General features: G+C 29.5%; 1 protein-coding gene across 7 annotated transcripts in view; it reads right to left on the reverse strand.

Moving 5' to 3' along the window:
• LOC127729197 (breast cancer anti-estrogen resistance protein 3 homolog) overlaps window positions 1-14,629 on the reverse strand; it is a 36,488-nt gene that overhangs the window by 16,192 nt on the left and 5,667 nt on the right. The window contains exons 1-2 of one of the 7 annotated variants that reach the window (XM_052236887.1): window positions 12,693-12,901; window positions 364-481 (exon numbers count right to left, since the gene is read on the reverse strand). In XM_052236887.1, the coding sequence (XP_052092847.1) occupies window positions 364-456 (93 nt within the window). In that variant the 5' untranslated portion in view covers window positions 457-481; window positions 12,693-12,901. Of the gene's footprint in view, window positions 1-163; window positions 212-261; window positions 325-363; window positions 482-3,129; window positions 3,661-8,567; window positions 8,729-11,720; window positions 11,923-12,692; window positions 12,902-14,629 lie in introns of those variants that run through there. The other 6 variants (XM_052236886.1, XM_052236889.1, XM_052236884.1 and 3 more) reach the window with 6 other exon arrangements.

Raw genomic sequence — 14,629 nt, forward strand, 5'->3', positions numbered from 1 at the left:
GGAGCAGATATCATATTCTAACAGTTTTAAAGCATTGAGTCATGTGGGTATATAGGTAAGCTTACCCCTTCTCCATTATAATCATGGAACACCCCCATTCTATTCTGACAGTCCCAAGGCCGCCTCCAGTCATGTTGGTATAGCTATATGTTTGTAAGCTTACCTCTACTCCATTATAATCATGGAACACCCCCATTCTATTCTGACAGTCCCAAGGCTGCCTCCAGTCATGTTGGTATAGCTAAATGTTTGTAAGCTTACCTCTACTCCATTATAATCATGGAACACCCCCATTCTATTCTGACAGTCCCAAGGCTGCCTCCAGTCATGTTAATTGGTATAGCTATATGTTTGTAAGCTTACCTCTACTCCATTATAAGTATGGAACAGCCCATTATATTCTGACAGTCCCAAGGCCTCCAGCCATGTTGGTATGGCTATATGTTTGTGGGCCATCACCTGCTGCCTTTCCAATACTATCCTGAAATTAGAAAATACAAATTTCTTTACTTATAACATTCAAAACTTATACAGACTTTTATATATGTATCCTCAAATATATCTAAAAAAGATCAATTTTTTTTTACTGTTTCTTTTTAGTCCCAAGCTGTATTAAATATCTTGCTAAATCACATGTACTGTAAATTCAGAAATTATTGCGAGGTTTTTATTAATGCAAATAATAATACTGGGTTAGTATCAAAATAATTAGACTTTGCATTCTGATATCTGATACATACATCTGTATGCAGATTTTTCTGAAATCGCAATAATTAATCTCACATTGTTGTCCATTTTTTTAAAATTGTAATAATAAATGCATGCAATAACTTCTGAATTTACAGTATTTTGTCAGAATCACTGAAGTTTATATTCAGTGACACTGAGCAAGCCAACAGACAAGAATCCAAGTGTAAGTCTATCATTACATAGTCAAGCTGGTTGTAATAAAGTTACATTTCATTGACAAAATCAATATTTTTCTGTCCTGATAAACTAAATAATTCAGACCCTACCCTTAATAGATCTCTCCTTTCTCATGATAATGTAGCCATTGTAAAACACCAGAATATATTGTGTTAAGAGTCTTGATAGTTGATTGGTTTTATTTAAATGTGAAAATAAGAATATTTGAAGTGCACTTTTTGAAAAAGGTCTGCTTATTAAAATTGCCTATATAAAAGGAATATTTGAAAAGACAAAAAAAAAATCATCATCAATAAAAATTCAAAAAAATCTAAATACTGAAATCTATCAAAATATATTTAAGCATCACCTTGTCTTTGGATCCTGGACCTGTTTTGGATCCATTGAAAAGATAGGCAACTCATTATAAAAAAGGATATATGAAAGAATTCAAATTCAAATTCAATGGCTCAAGATTAGTAGACATCTTTGTATAAAGTCAGTTTTACATCTTTTGATGTTTGATGTATTTTCCGGATAAACAAATCAAGAAATTTAATCCTAATTCCACCTTTTCAAAAATCTTGTGTTACCTGCTTATTACCTCAATTATTTAAAAAGAAAAACACATGAACATCAAATCACTTCCTCAACAGGTGAGAAATCAAAAGTTACATTTTAATTAAGCAAGGAAATCAGTCTGTTACCCTATTATCAGCAGTTAATCATTCATCCAGTAGAACTTCACACAGTTCACAGAAAAAGACAAGTAATGTTTGTATACTTTGATAAACAGTCGATAAACAACATTTCAGCTATTTTTTGGGATAAGACACACCAGGGGAGTTGTCTTATTATTTTGATAGGAAGTTATTTAAGTAGCTTCATCAATATTTTATGTAGCATTAAGTAACACTTTTATGAATGATTTCTATATATCTTTTTTCAGAGATCTCTGTTAGATAGGGGAGGCAACTCTAATCTTTTTAAACATCAAATGTTCAAATTAATTCAAATTTCTTTGAAACACAGTTTGCAAAAGCGGTAGTTAAGTATTTAAGTAAGAGATCTTTCACAAAAAATTGTGTACTCAGTTAGGACATCTACTAGTCATTTATAGCGGTTGACCTTTGACAGGAAACTAGAAATTACACAGACAGAAAACATTAAATAAATATATTTCTAATCCAATAGAGGATGACTCTAAGTTTCTTTTTTAATTTTAGATTAAACAAAATTCTGAGATTTATAAAAATAAATTTACAAATAAATAATTTAAACAGGGATATAATCTTATAAGACAAAATAACGGCAATACTAAACTCTATACATAATAACAAGAAACAAGTAAAATTACTTTGTTCCCTTTTAAAACAGTCACTAGTACTGGGGATAGGAGGCATTAAAGTCTTGTTTGTACCAAATATTATTGTTTCATTTGTACCAAATATTATTGTTGTCTATGTAGAGAGTACATGTATTTACTGTTTATGTTATATATAGTACTTGTTGTGATCTGTATATATACTAGTATTTCATTGACCCTCTATTGGGCGTTATTTGTGCTTAATGAATTTGAATTATTACATGTTTAACTGAGCTTTCAAATATAAAACTTTTCTTTTTTCAAACTTTTTTTCCAAAACTTCAACTTTGCAGCTAATGAAATTGCTGTTTTTAATCTTTTTAATTTAAAATCCACAGAATTAACTGTTTTAATGATATAATATAATCACATGGTCATCGACTTCGTTTTTAGACTATTAACCAATCTGTTATCTAGTTGGAAGTGAAAAACGTAAAAATCAATGTTTTAAGTGGTCTACAACACGATGATACTACACTTATTTCAACAGTTTTGGTATTCTTTCACCTAGAACACCACTTTGAATGATTGTATAATGTAAAAACCAAGTCTGTGACCCTATTATCTTTTTTTTTATTGTTTTTAAAGTAAAATCTATGGATTTGAAATTGGAAGTTTGATGATTTTAAGACAAATTTAAGAACATTTTTCACCAATTTTATGTGCTTCTTTACAAAATTCACCTATTTTGAAAGAATTTAATCAGAAAGATATGTCAGATAATAAAAGAGATAAATGCAGTATCTTTTCAATTTCCAGATATAGTTCAATGAGCCAAGATTTTACCAAAATCTGTGATGTAGCCCATTTATTTTAATTTGACCTTAGAAGACATTGTATGAAACAGTTCCTATTACCTGCATAGGTTATGTGTTAGTTCATCCAATCTTTTCCTTCCCGTCTGTAATTGTCTTGTTGTTAATTCCATTTCAGTTATAATTTATTTATTTTCCAAATAAGCTAACACTCTATACCAAAAGTTTTACAATATTTTTTTTTAGATGCTGCACTTTTCAGATATTTACGTAATACAACTCACTAACATGCATCTAGTTTTGGTTTTTCCATGTCAAAACGGATTCAACAAATATTTGTTCAAATTATCAAACCACATGCCAATTTAACTATAGTTTTCCATTAATCCTTCATAAAAAAATCATCAATTACGAAATATCTTCCTCAGTCAAAAAGATGTTTTCTAATCATAACACTATCCAATACTTGAAACGGACAATTTTTATCTTCTAATTGTAATATTATGTCACTGGCTTGTAGAGAGAGAACAATCCCAGTCAATTGAGCTCTTTACCTCTAATCAAACCCTTGTTAGATTTCATCCAGAAAAAAAACTATATTTCATAATCATAATCTATAATATCTATTTCCGTTGAAACAAATCTTGGGCATCAGTTTCTTATCAATATCATCTAAAAGCATCTTCTTTAATGATCATATGGGTGTTTTTTATGCAAAAAATTCTGATAAAAAAAACATTTAGTTTTCGAAAAAAAAAGTAAATAAATTGTAATATGTTCAAATAAGGTATGCTTGTCACTGCAAAGGTTTAAGATATATTTCACTTCATTAAATATCATCACTTGTGGCATATAATAATGTAACTGGAAATTTTACAATATGATCATTGCCCTTTTAGTTGGACTTTGACAAAACATCAAAATTCACCAATATGAACAAGCATTATATAATCTTCATTTGTCATTTGAGTGGATTAGTCATAACATCCATTTGGGAAAACAACAAACATCAATCTTCCAAAAGCTTCAGAAAACCTGTTGTATCCAATAGTCAAGTATATCCAATAAAGCACCAAATTACCGACACTTCCAATTGAAACATTCAAGCCATTTTCCATTAAATTCATTGTCACAATTTTCATAACTTGCAAAGCTGTTTCTGTTTACAACATCTACTTTATTCAAATTCTGTCATAACATCAAATCAAAGATTTTAAATACTAATTCATAACTTTTTATCCGTAAAATAAGCATTTGTTCAAATTGAACACCAGCACACCATGTTTCTATTCAACCTTTATAGTGTCTTATCATCCACATCACTTAAGATATAGAACCCTAAATATAAACTTGAAAGACTTCATAAATACAATGGTTGATCTTTAGATAACTTTAATCCAAAATATCATCACTTGATCAAACCATAGTCAGCAAACATTAGTCAATGGTTTAAATAAATCAGAAATATTTATACACTAAAAAAGTACACTTCTTTATCCAAACTAGCTGGGATCAGTAGCAGTTACTTCAAATAAATTTTACTGTTGAATAAGTTGAACCTCCCTAAACTATCCACAAACAGTTTATAGTGCATTAAGTCCTTTCAAAAGCAATTTTCTACCATTTAGCAATTCAAACATGCAGTATACATGTACAAAGTTTATCACACTCAGATTACAACTATAAAATAAACTGCCTTTAATCCAAATCAATCCCATGTAATATTATTCTATATTTGTTTCAACCTTGTTCGATTGAACTTCAGTTAAAATAAAAATCCATTAAAAATCATAGACTTTTATAACATACACATTGACTCAGCACTCCATCAGTATTATTATATATTTTTTTTTAAAGTGACCGCCTTTTTATTGTTCATTTCGTCAAAATTAAACTACGGAACACAAAACTTTGGTCACTGTTTGCTTTCCTTATCAACCGGTCAACATCCTTTCAATGGGAACTCTTTTTTTATCCCTTACGATATCTCTTTAATTCCAAGGTTTCGTTATTCGGAAGATAAAATTGATCAGAATTTGATCAAAATTTAATTATATAAGATTTAAAAACCATATACTTCAAGTAAGTAAACATTATTATGAAAAATGTTTCATAAAAAAGTCTAATAAACTTTTATTTTGTAAATCCTACATCATTAAAAGATAATTTAGGTTACTCCACTACATAATGAGACAGATTTTAAAATGTTCACATGAACTATATCAAATTTTGTCATAAAAATCTGAACCAAGTGGATACATTTTTTTCAGAAGATCAAACATATAGACATTAGAATAAAATTTAAAAGGACTTAAAAAGTATCTTCGATAGATTCTTTATAAAAATATATGTTCAAAGTTAGCTTTACTATAGTGTAAAAAGTTTGTATGGTTTAAAGTTCCTATTGACAGTTATCTAAACACTTTGTAATGTACTATATACACTGAAAAGATCTGTTTATTTTGTAAACACATTGACTTTACATAATGTTATTTTTTTTTCAATACTTAACATGCTTAAGAGTCTCACACCTGCATCTAATGAAGCAGATGTATTATTGATGTTCGTTGATGAATATCATTATCTATTACATTGTCCAACACCTGAGGATTCTGTTACATAAGAAGAAGTAATATGAATTTTAAGATATTGAATATCTATCTATTCAGTTTTTGAGGAGCTCTATGAGATCTTTATAGAAACTGGAAAACAAACTTTGTAATGAAAATCTATACGTCTTAAAACATCTTAAAACTTTCCCACATATTTTTTTGTACAGACCTACGAATGCTATTAATTTCCACTATATTAAAAAAAAAACATATAGGTTTATCGGTACACTAGTAGAACTTTTGATCATTTAAAACCTAAGGCACTTGCATAATAGATGCCCCTTCTATATTTGGTAAATTTTTTTTCTCCATCACTTTCATCTAGATCTCCTGCTAATGAAGTGAGACGAAAAAATTACTAAAATACAATCAATAAACTGCTTCGCTGAGTTCAGCTGGATACGCCCACAGAGGTCCAACCCTGAACAGTTGGGGCAAAAGTGGACACAATATTCAAGCTTGATACAGGTCTGAATTTGGATTGTAATTAAATATTTGACATATTATAAGTTTCTGAATAAATGTAGTCAAAGAACTTGAAATTGGTTATATGAATTGAATTTATATTCAATTAAAGATTTCATCAATAAAGTTCAATTAATTCTCAATGTCATATTAGAAATTTATGAAAATGTAAAGGGAGCTTACATCAATAGATATAAACAATTCACCAAAGTTTCATGAGAATTGCTGACAGCATTTTTGAGTTAATTTGTCCGAAAACTGGAAAATCCCCCTTTTTTAATGAATAAAACCCCATAACTCAGAAATGTAAGATGTAAAATTTATAAAATTCTAAACGGAGCTTACATCAATAAATATAAATAATTCACCAAAATTTCATAGGAACTACTGAAAGCATTTTTGATTTTTTGTCCGAAAACTGGAAAATCCCCCCTCTTTTATGAAAAAAACCCTGTAACTCGGAAACGTAAAATCTAAAATATATAAAAATCGAAAGGGAGCTCATGTCAATAGAAAGAAACAATTCACCACAATTTCTTGCAAGTTGGTGAAAGCATTCTTGAGTTATTGTCCGAAAACTGGAAAATCCCCCTTTTTTTAATGAATAAAACCCCATAACTCGGAAACGTAAAATCTAAAATTTATAAAAAACGAAAGGGAGCTCACGTCAATAGATATAAACAATCCACCAAAGTTTTATGCAAATTGGTTAAAGCGTTTTTGAGTTAATGTCCAACATGTTGACGACGGACGGACGGACAGACGGACAACAGTATACCATAATACGTCCCGTAAACGGGCGTATAAAAACTACAATTCAATACAGGTATTTGTGTTTCATAAGTACTCTAGTGATATATGATGCTGTTATGTCTAACCTGTCAAATTTAAAAACAGCATATATTAGGCACAGACCATTTTTTTTAGGGAGGTAATGCTTTTTTCTCTATATTTTTTCAACTATGAAAAAAAAAATTTAAAAAAAAATTTAAAAAAATTCAATAACATACAGGGACAACATTTTTTTTAAACTCAACGTCATATTCTTTTTTTCTAATTTTCAATGGAAACAAATTTTTTTTCTCACTTTTCTCATGAAAATTATTGTTCTTTGAAAAAAATACACACAGCCTACAATCATGTTTCATCACTGTAACCAAGAGATATATGAAATCAAATATTTACAGAACTGCTTGTTACTGTGTATATCCTCAACTTATTGAAAGGTTTCATTTTTTGTAGATACCTTACAGGTGTACATCTGTATACATCTTGCTGGTTCTATTTTTTGCTATATTATCTCCGACATCAACTTTTGAAAGATTATTCAAGAGAACTGCACCTTCCATATTTTTTTTTTCTTCAGTTATCTTTCTTTGTACAAAAAGCAGGGTTAACTTAGAAATTCAATCTTTTTTAATGGGTTATACACAATAAACCTTAAGATTGAAATAAACAATTAATTTCCCCATAGGCGACAATGGTAGCCTTTTTCAAGATACAGACTTTAGAAAGTTGTTTTTTTTAACGCAACCTTGCTAGAATTAAAGAAAAGTTATTAGGACAGTATTTTTTGGTCCAAAAAATATAGGTTTGCGTTGCTTTTCTTAGCGTAATTTGTACTTATCTCCCATGCCCATCAATTTTGCACTTAAAAATACATGTCTCATCCTAGCGTTTAAAGGACATCTCAGTTCCGCTAGGGCTAAGGAAAATAATTTATTTGGCCTATGGTATAATGCAGAATGCACGAAGTCTCTAATAACAAAATATAACGGGCGAACATATCAACCAATCAGGATTAGCTATACTCTTAATTCTGAATACCATGTTATGCTCATAAAATGGCTGCGCCCATAAAATCTAATGGTTGATTGTAACCTTAAGCCGTCATGGTATGATTTAGACTTTTTCAGACAAGTAACATACTTTGGTTTTCAACAGAAGGGGAAAAAGTCTACAAATGTCTTATTTTGGCCCAGGAAGACATACAATAGTAAGAAATATATATATATATATATATATATATATCAAAAAAATATTTTTTGGTAAGATCATGATGAAGTATATTGAAGAGCAGAAATAACGGAGGTAGACCATACACAACTCAAATTTACAAGGAATAAGAGATTTGCATGAATAAAAAGACCTCAACTAAAAGAATTTCACAATAATTGTTACTATAAAATGACCAGTGTTCAACTAATGCCACTTGCACTTAGGAAAAAATAACCATTGATAAACATGGTAAAATTGGGATTAGCATTGATGCACATAGAAAAAACAAATAAGCATTGAAACACATAGAAAAACAGGACTGAAATAAAAAAAGGAGTTAGAATTGATGTATGTAGAAAAAAATCATAAATTAATTGAACAATAAATATATGTTTTATCCTTCATTGGCAAAGCCATAATTATATACTAGTAAAATTGGCATTAAAATTGTATATGTTAGCCTACCTTGTCTTTAAAGGACCAGACAGACACACCTAACTGTGTATAGTACTACTTATCTAAGTTACAAAAAGTGTCAAAATTTTCTGGTTTAGTAACTTACAATACCTGCGGTAAATGGACACCTGATTATGACAGTTGAGTTAATGTTCCAGTTAATAAATTATTACTGATGTCTGTTGTCATAATGGGGGATTTAAAAACAGATAATATAATTGCATTTCAGGTATACAGTTTGGACTAGATAATGTCTATTACATCATGCTCTAGTCCAATTGGGACCAATAGATATTCATGTATTAGTCCTAGAAAACAATTAACCTAAATTTCAATTTTGTAAAAATCTGAGCACTCAAGAAGCAGCAACTAACAATTTACCCAGTACCTGAACCCTTAAGCTCTTGGATTCCAGAACACACTGTCCATAAACAAACAAAGTGGTCTTTCAATAATAAGCAAATAGTCATACTGGCAACAGATTAATGCAAAACACTCTGCTTTTTTTCGCCTTAGAACATAGGCAGATCCAAGTGGCTGCTCACCCCTCTCCCCCCAACTTGATGACAGAAATTTTTATATTTTTTTGTTCATTTTTCTGTGGTTTTTTCTTGTACTCCCCTTATTTTCTTCTGGACCCCTCAGAGCCCCCACCCCCAGTCCTTATTATAAGTTTTAGACCTGCTTATCTTCTTTATCATTTTCATTAAATAACTGATCGAAACATTATTGTATTGAAAATTCAACCAATGTATTATCTTTCATTGAGTTTTTTTTATCCATTATCATTTTACTCAGTTATACCATGGAAGTATTATACTGACGTCAATATAATACTTCCATGGTTATACCTATATGTATATTGTACTCCCCCACTCCCCCGAAATAATTACTGGTACATTTAAAAATTTTCGTTTGTCATTGTTCATTTGTGTATTTTACATGGTATAATATTATTGACATTTAATGGAAATAAATCTACCTATTTATCTTTGGTATGGTTAATTTGTTTTCATTGGACAGATTGAGATATTTGGTATCTTTTTTTTTATTGCATTTGTTATTATAAACTTTGAATGGGTGGTAAACAAGACAAAAACTGAAGCAGTTCCCAGCTTGGCTAAATCAAAAATAAATATCACTTGTAATTGGTTTTCTTACTTTTACCTACATACATTGCATAACAGACTCACTATTTATTTACATAGCTAGGCATGATAAATGGTCCTAATGTAAACAAATTTAGTGGTAATTTATCAGCTTGAATAGGTTGTAATTATGAATTATCTCCCTTGAAACAACTTTAAATCATTATAAAATGCCAAATAGGCTGTCTGGTTTCTTTGAAGTAGTTCCCATGTAAACAAATGTCAAAAAGTATTATCTTCTGCATTAAATTTCATATAAACATTAATGTTATATTAATTTTATGATTTCATATTAAAATAATTTCATTTCAGGTTTAATACACAAAAGGAAATACACACTTCACTCTGTCTCCTATTTAAAAAAGACTTATAATAAAATCCCATATATGATGAAATTAAATTGTTTAATGTTAGGGAGTAGCCACCAATTTAACACCTACATATTTTATATTTATTTAGTGCATTTCTATAGTGTTTGAAAAATTATTTAAGAAACACAGCAGGCTATAATAAGTTTATTTTACAGTAATCAAGGCCTTTTCCTTCATAAATTTCCTAAATTTTAAGTCCTTTCAGGAAAAGTGTAAGCATCCCCTCTTCATATACAGGCTATGTAACACACAAAAAATAGCAATCTACAGACTATATGTAACATAAAAAACAGTAATACCTCTGAAAACATATAAAATTGAGAATGGAAATGGGGAATATGATATACATTTCATTTATATTTTTGTGAATTGAGAAAAATTCTTATTTTTGTGAATTGAGGAAAATTTTTATTTTTGTGAAAACTTGAATTCATAGTTTTAAAAAATTCTGCATACAAGCCTCATGGCATTTTTATTTCATGGAAAGCTAAAAACCCTGTTCCATTTTATATTAACATAAAATAGTACACAATGAATAATGAAGCCACAGTATGGGGCTAGTTTTTAATTGTCAATAACTCAGTCCATTCTTGTTACAGTTAAAGGGTCATTAGCTTCAAGATATATAAAAAAATTAATATATGATTTATTTTTTATCAATCATTCATGAAAGTGAATTAGTGATATAATAATTCGCTTTTAGCAGCCAGTTTGGCTCAATTTTGTCAAGATAAGCTAAGAAACATCACTGATGAGTTATTCCCTTGCAATTGACTAATTCGACCTAATGTGACCTTCAATTTAACCCCTTAGCTAGAGATGGGTTAAGCATGAATTGTGCGTGTTCCGTTATTAAAAGGAAAAGAATGTCAACATTGAAAGTGAAACAAGGGTAAACCATTTGATTGACTGATTCGATCCACAAAAACTCATTCTGATTCAGGTAAAAACGATGATTAACATATATTTTTAACCTATTATATGAAATCAGACAGACCTAGAAAAATCCAATTGCACGAGTTCGCTATATCTAATTATATATTTATGTTTATAATGGGTTATATGACTGTCGGCAGTCTTCGGAGGTCACCTCGATAGTTAATTAGATGCCGTCTAGACTAAAATACACACGAAATGCTGATACAAAATGCTGATACACATTATCAAGCCTATGTATTGAAAATTGTTTATTTTAGACTTTTTATCATTTGGATATATGTTTTAGTATGTAATAAATCAAATATGAGAATTTGAGTCAAATCAGTGAACATGAATTTGACAGCTAATGCCCCTTTAAAAGAATTATAGGAAAAAAGTGGTAAAAATGTATTACCTTTTAATCTATTCTCATAAGAAATGTTTTTGCAATAAATTGGTCAACAGACCCTTTACATTTTATATTTTCAAAAGTTAGGGAATACATTTTTTAAAGAAAGTACATCTCTATAAACAATTTCGTAACTTACGCAGTTAAAATATGGAATATCTTAACAAATATAATTTTTTAAAGAAAAATAAATTCTCTTTAATTTTCCCAAGGTGATTGGAAGGACTTCATTTCCTCTATTATCACCCCTAATTTATGCAAAAATTATAAAATTCCTATTTTTCAAGTAGACTTTTTAAGACAATCTAAAACTTACCTGATGAGTGTCAAGACTTCCAACCCTCTGGGGTCTACTTATACTTCTTAAAGATTATTTATTTCTCCTTTGTTTGATCAATACACAAATTATGTCAGCAGATAGTCTATATTAGATAACATTGTACCAAATATTCACAAAGTCAAATCTTTACCAAAGGACAATTTTCTACCTCTCTGCACAGTTGAAATTCAAGGACATCATACAATAATTCAACAAATACATTCAGAGTTATTATTTCATTTGAATCCTGCCATGTGTACAAATGATTTATAAATCATATTAGGACGACCTGTTTACCTGTGTGTCAACTTTATTAATAATTGTAATCATCAAAACAACCTAATTCTATACATGTATTGTACTGTACACCAAACATAAAAAAAACACAGCATTTCAATTTCATTTGTACCTGTTTCCCTGTGTTGCCATATATCAAGCAAAGATATTATAATTATAATTTTAAATCATAACAGTACATTGTCTTTAATAACTTAAATTAAAATTCATAATTGCCCATACTGAACCTTAGGTATATAAATTAAAAATTAAATTATACATGTATAGTTAATTGTTAACTTAGTTTATATATTTATACAGAAGTTTATGACACGGTTTTGTGGTGCACAAAACTTAGTTTTTTTTTGGTTAAAGTATATGTCCACTTTTTTTTATTTTGGGGATAAGAGGTTGGGCTTATTCCAGATACGAGATAATATGAAATTTTCATAAATATTTAGTCATGTAATCGCCTAAATAAGTATGATTATACATCTTATTAAGGTGTAATTCATTGAGTAAAATACTATTACACAGGTTGAATTTATCTTAAAAAATTTAATTAAGCTTGGACCTTATATATAATTTATCTAAATGCCATATTAGGTACCAGATCTAAGAGACAGATTTTTTTTATTATGACTGATCTGTATGTCATTTTGAATTAGTACAACAATTATTTCCTTGACTTACCAGAAGTTAAGATAATCCAGGTATATAAAAACACTTCAAAAATTAAACACTCTAATTCTAACCAAGTCCAAATCAAATATGAAATATGCAAATGAGTGGTATAGGTTTTAAGTTTAGATCAATCAACTTGATAAATTTGACACTAGTAAATCCATCATATAACTTCACTGTAACCAGTCCTCAATTTTACACCCTTGTATAGACGTAAGTTTCAAGTATCATAATTGATCGTAAAAAAATTACACACCTTGCAAAGTGTGTCATTGTTTGAATCAAATGATGTATGATGTATATTGATACACAGGTATATGTGTAGTAACAAAATAGTATGCTTTGATCAATTAGTAAGATATATTTTAAGTGCATTTTGATGTTTTAAAGCAATGATGTAATACTACAATTTAAAAAGAGACAATATATATTGCATGTTAACATTAACCTTGCTTTGACCTTTGTGGTAAAACTAATAAACACAATTATCTACAATAAATTAACCACTTAAGCAGTATACATATCATTCATTATTATGGAGTGGCTTACCACAACCATTCTGTCTCATCTGGTATGGTTAAAAAATCTGACTAAAAACACATTCAACAAATGTAATTCAGACTTAAATGCTTCGCAAGGTGCAGCTTGATACAACCACAGAGGTGGAACCCTGAACAATTGGGGCAAGTATTGACACAACATTCAAGCTTGATACAGCTCTGAATTTGGATTGTGAATAAATATTTGACACAGCATAGGTTTCTGACACAGAACGAATGTGGTCCAAGAACTTAAAATTTTGAAATTGGACATTTACCTATTATGGTCCAATACCCAAAATCAAAATACATGGTTAGATTCAGCATATCAAAGAACCCCAAAAATTCAATTTTTGATGAAATCAAACAAGTTTAATTTTGGACCCTTTGGACCTTAATGTGGACCAACTTGAAAACTGGGTCAAAAAAGAAAATCTAATTACATGTTTAAATTCAGCATATCAAAGAACCTTAAGAATTCAATTTTTGTTGAAATGAAACAAAAAGTTTAATTTTGGACGCTTTGGACCTCAATGTGGACCAATTGAAAACGGGGCCCAAAACTAAAAAATCTAAATACATTGTTAGATTCAGCTTATCAAAGAACACAACCATTCAATTTTAGATGAAATCAAACAAAGTTTAATTTTGGACACTTTTGACCTCAAAGTAGACAAACTTAAATATGGGATCTAAAATCCAAATTCTTAATACACGGTTAGATTCAGCATTTCAAATAATTTTCCAAATAATGAAAAAATGAAAAAATTGGTAAAATTTTTCATGTAAGGGGAATAACTCCTACAAGAAGGAGTCTGACAGGTTTGACATAAACGGCCAGTAGGTTTGAACATTTCTGCCCTGTCAGATTTTCTCTATTTTTGGCCCTTTAGTATTTCTTCTCAATTTTTAAATGAAAATGTTTGAAAATGGGGAAACAACAGGCATAATATCCATAGGAAATGATAACATTCAATATAATCAAACAGTCAATAGCTTTTAAAAGAGTTAAATCAAAATACCTTCATTCCCCACAGTCCCTTATCCAACCAAATCAATGATTTAATTACCAACAATTTCCTTCAGTTTCCCACCATGAATGGTCATACTAAAGCAAAATTCTTTCAACCCATTTTTTGTGTTTAAATTACTTAGAATGTGTTTATTGTTTTATCATTTCATGTCTAACCAGTTCTGCAGTCAAGTGTAATGCAAATTAATTATACATCTGGTAAATCACAGAGAGGATCTGCAGGTAATCTATAACCAGTAATTATTACCCTTACAGCATAATTGAGTTGATGAGAAATCTCAAGGAATTACAACATTATACTTAGACTGGAGATGAGAACAGGTACAGGATAAAGGACAGTTGTAACCTGCATGCCTATTAACTTATAAAGCTTC

Source organism: Mytilus californianus, unplaced genomic scaffold (assembly GCF_021869535.1).
Source record: "Mytilus californianus isolate M0D057914Y unplaced genomic scaffold, xbMytCali1.0.p SCAF_2, whole genome shotgun sequence".
Lineage (NCBI taxonomy): Eukaryota > Metazoa > Mollusca > Bivalvia > Mytilida > Mytilidae > Mytilus > Mytilus californianus.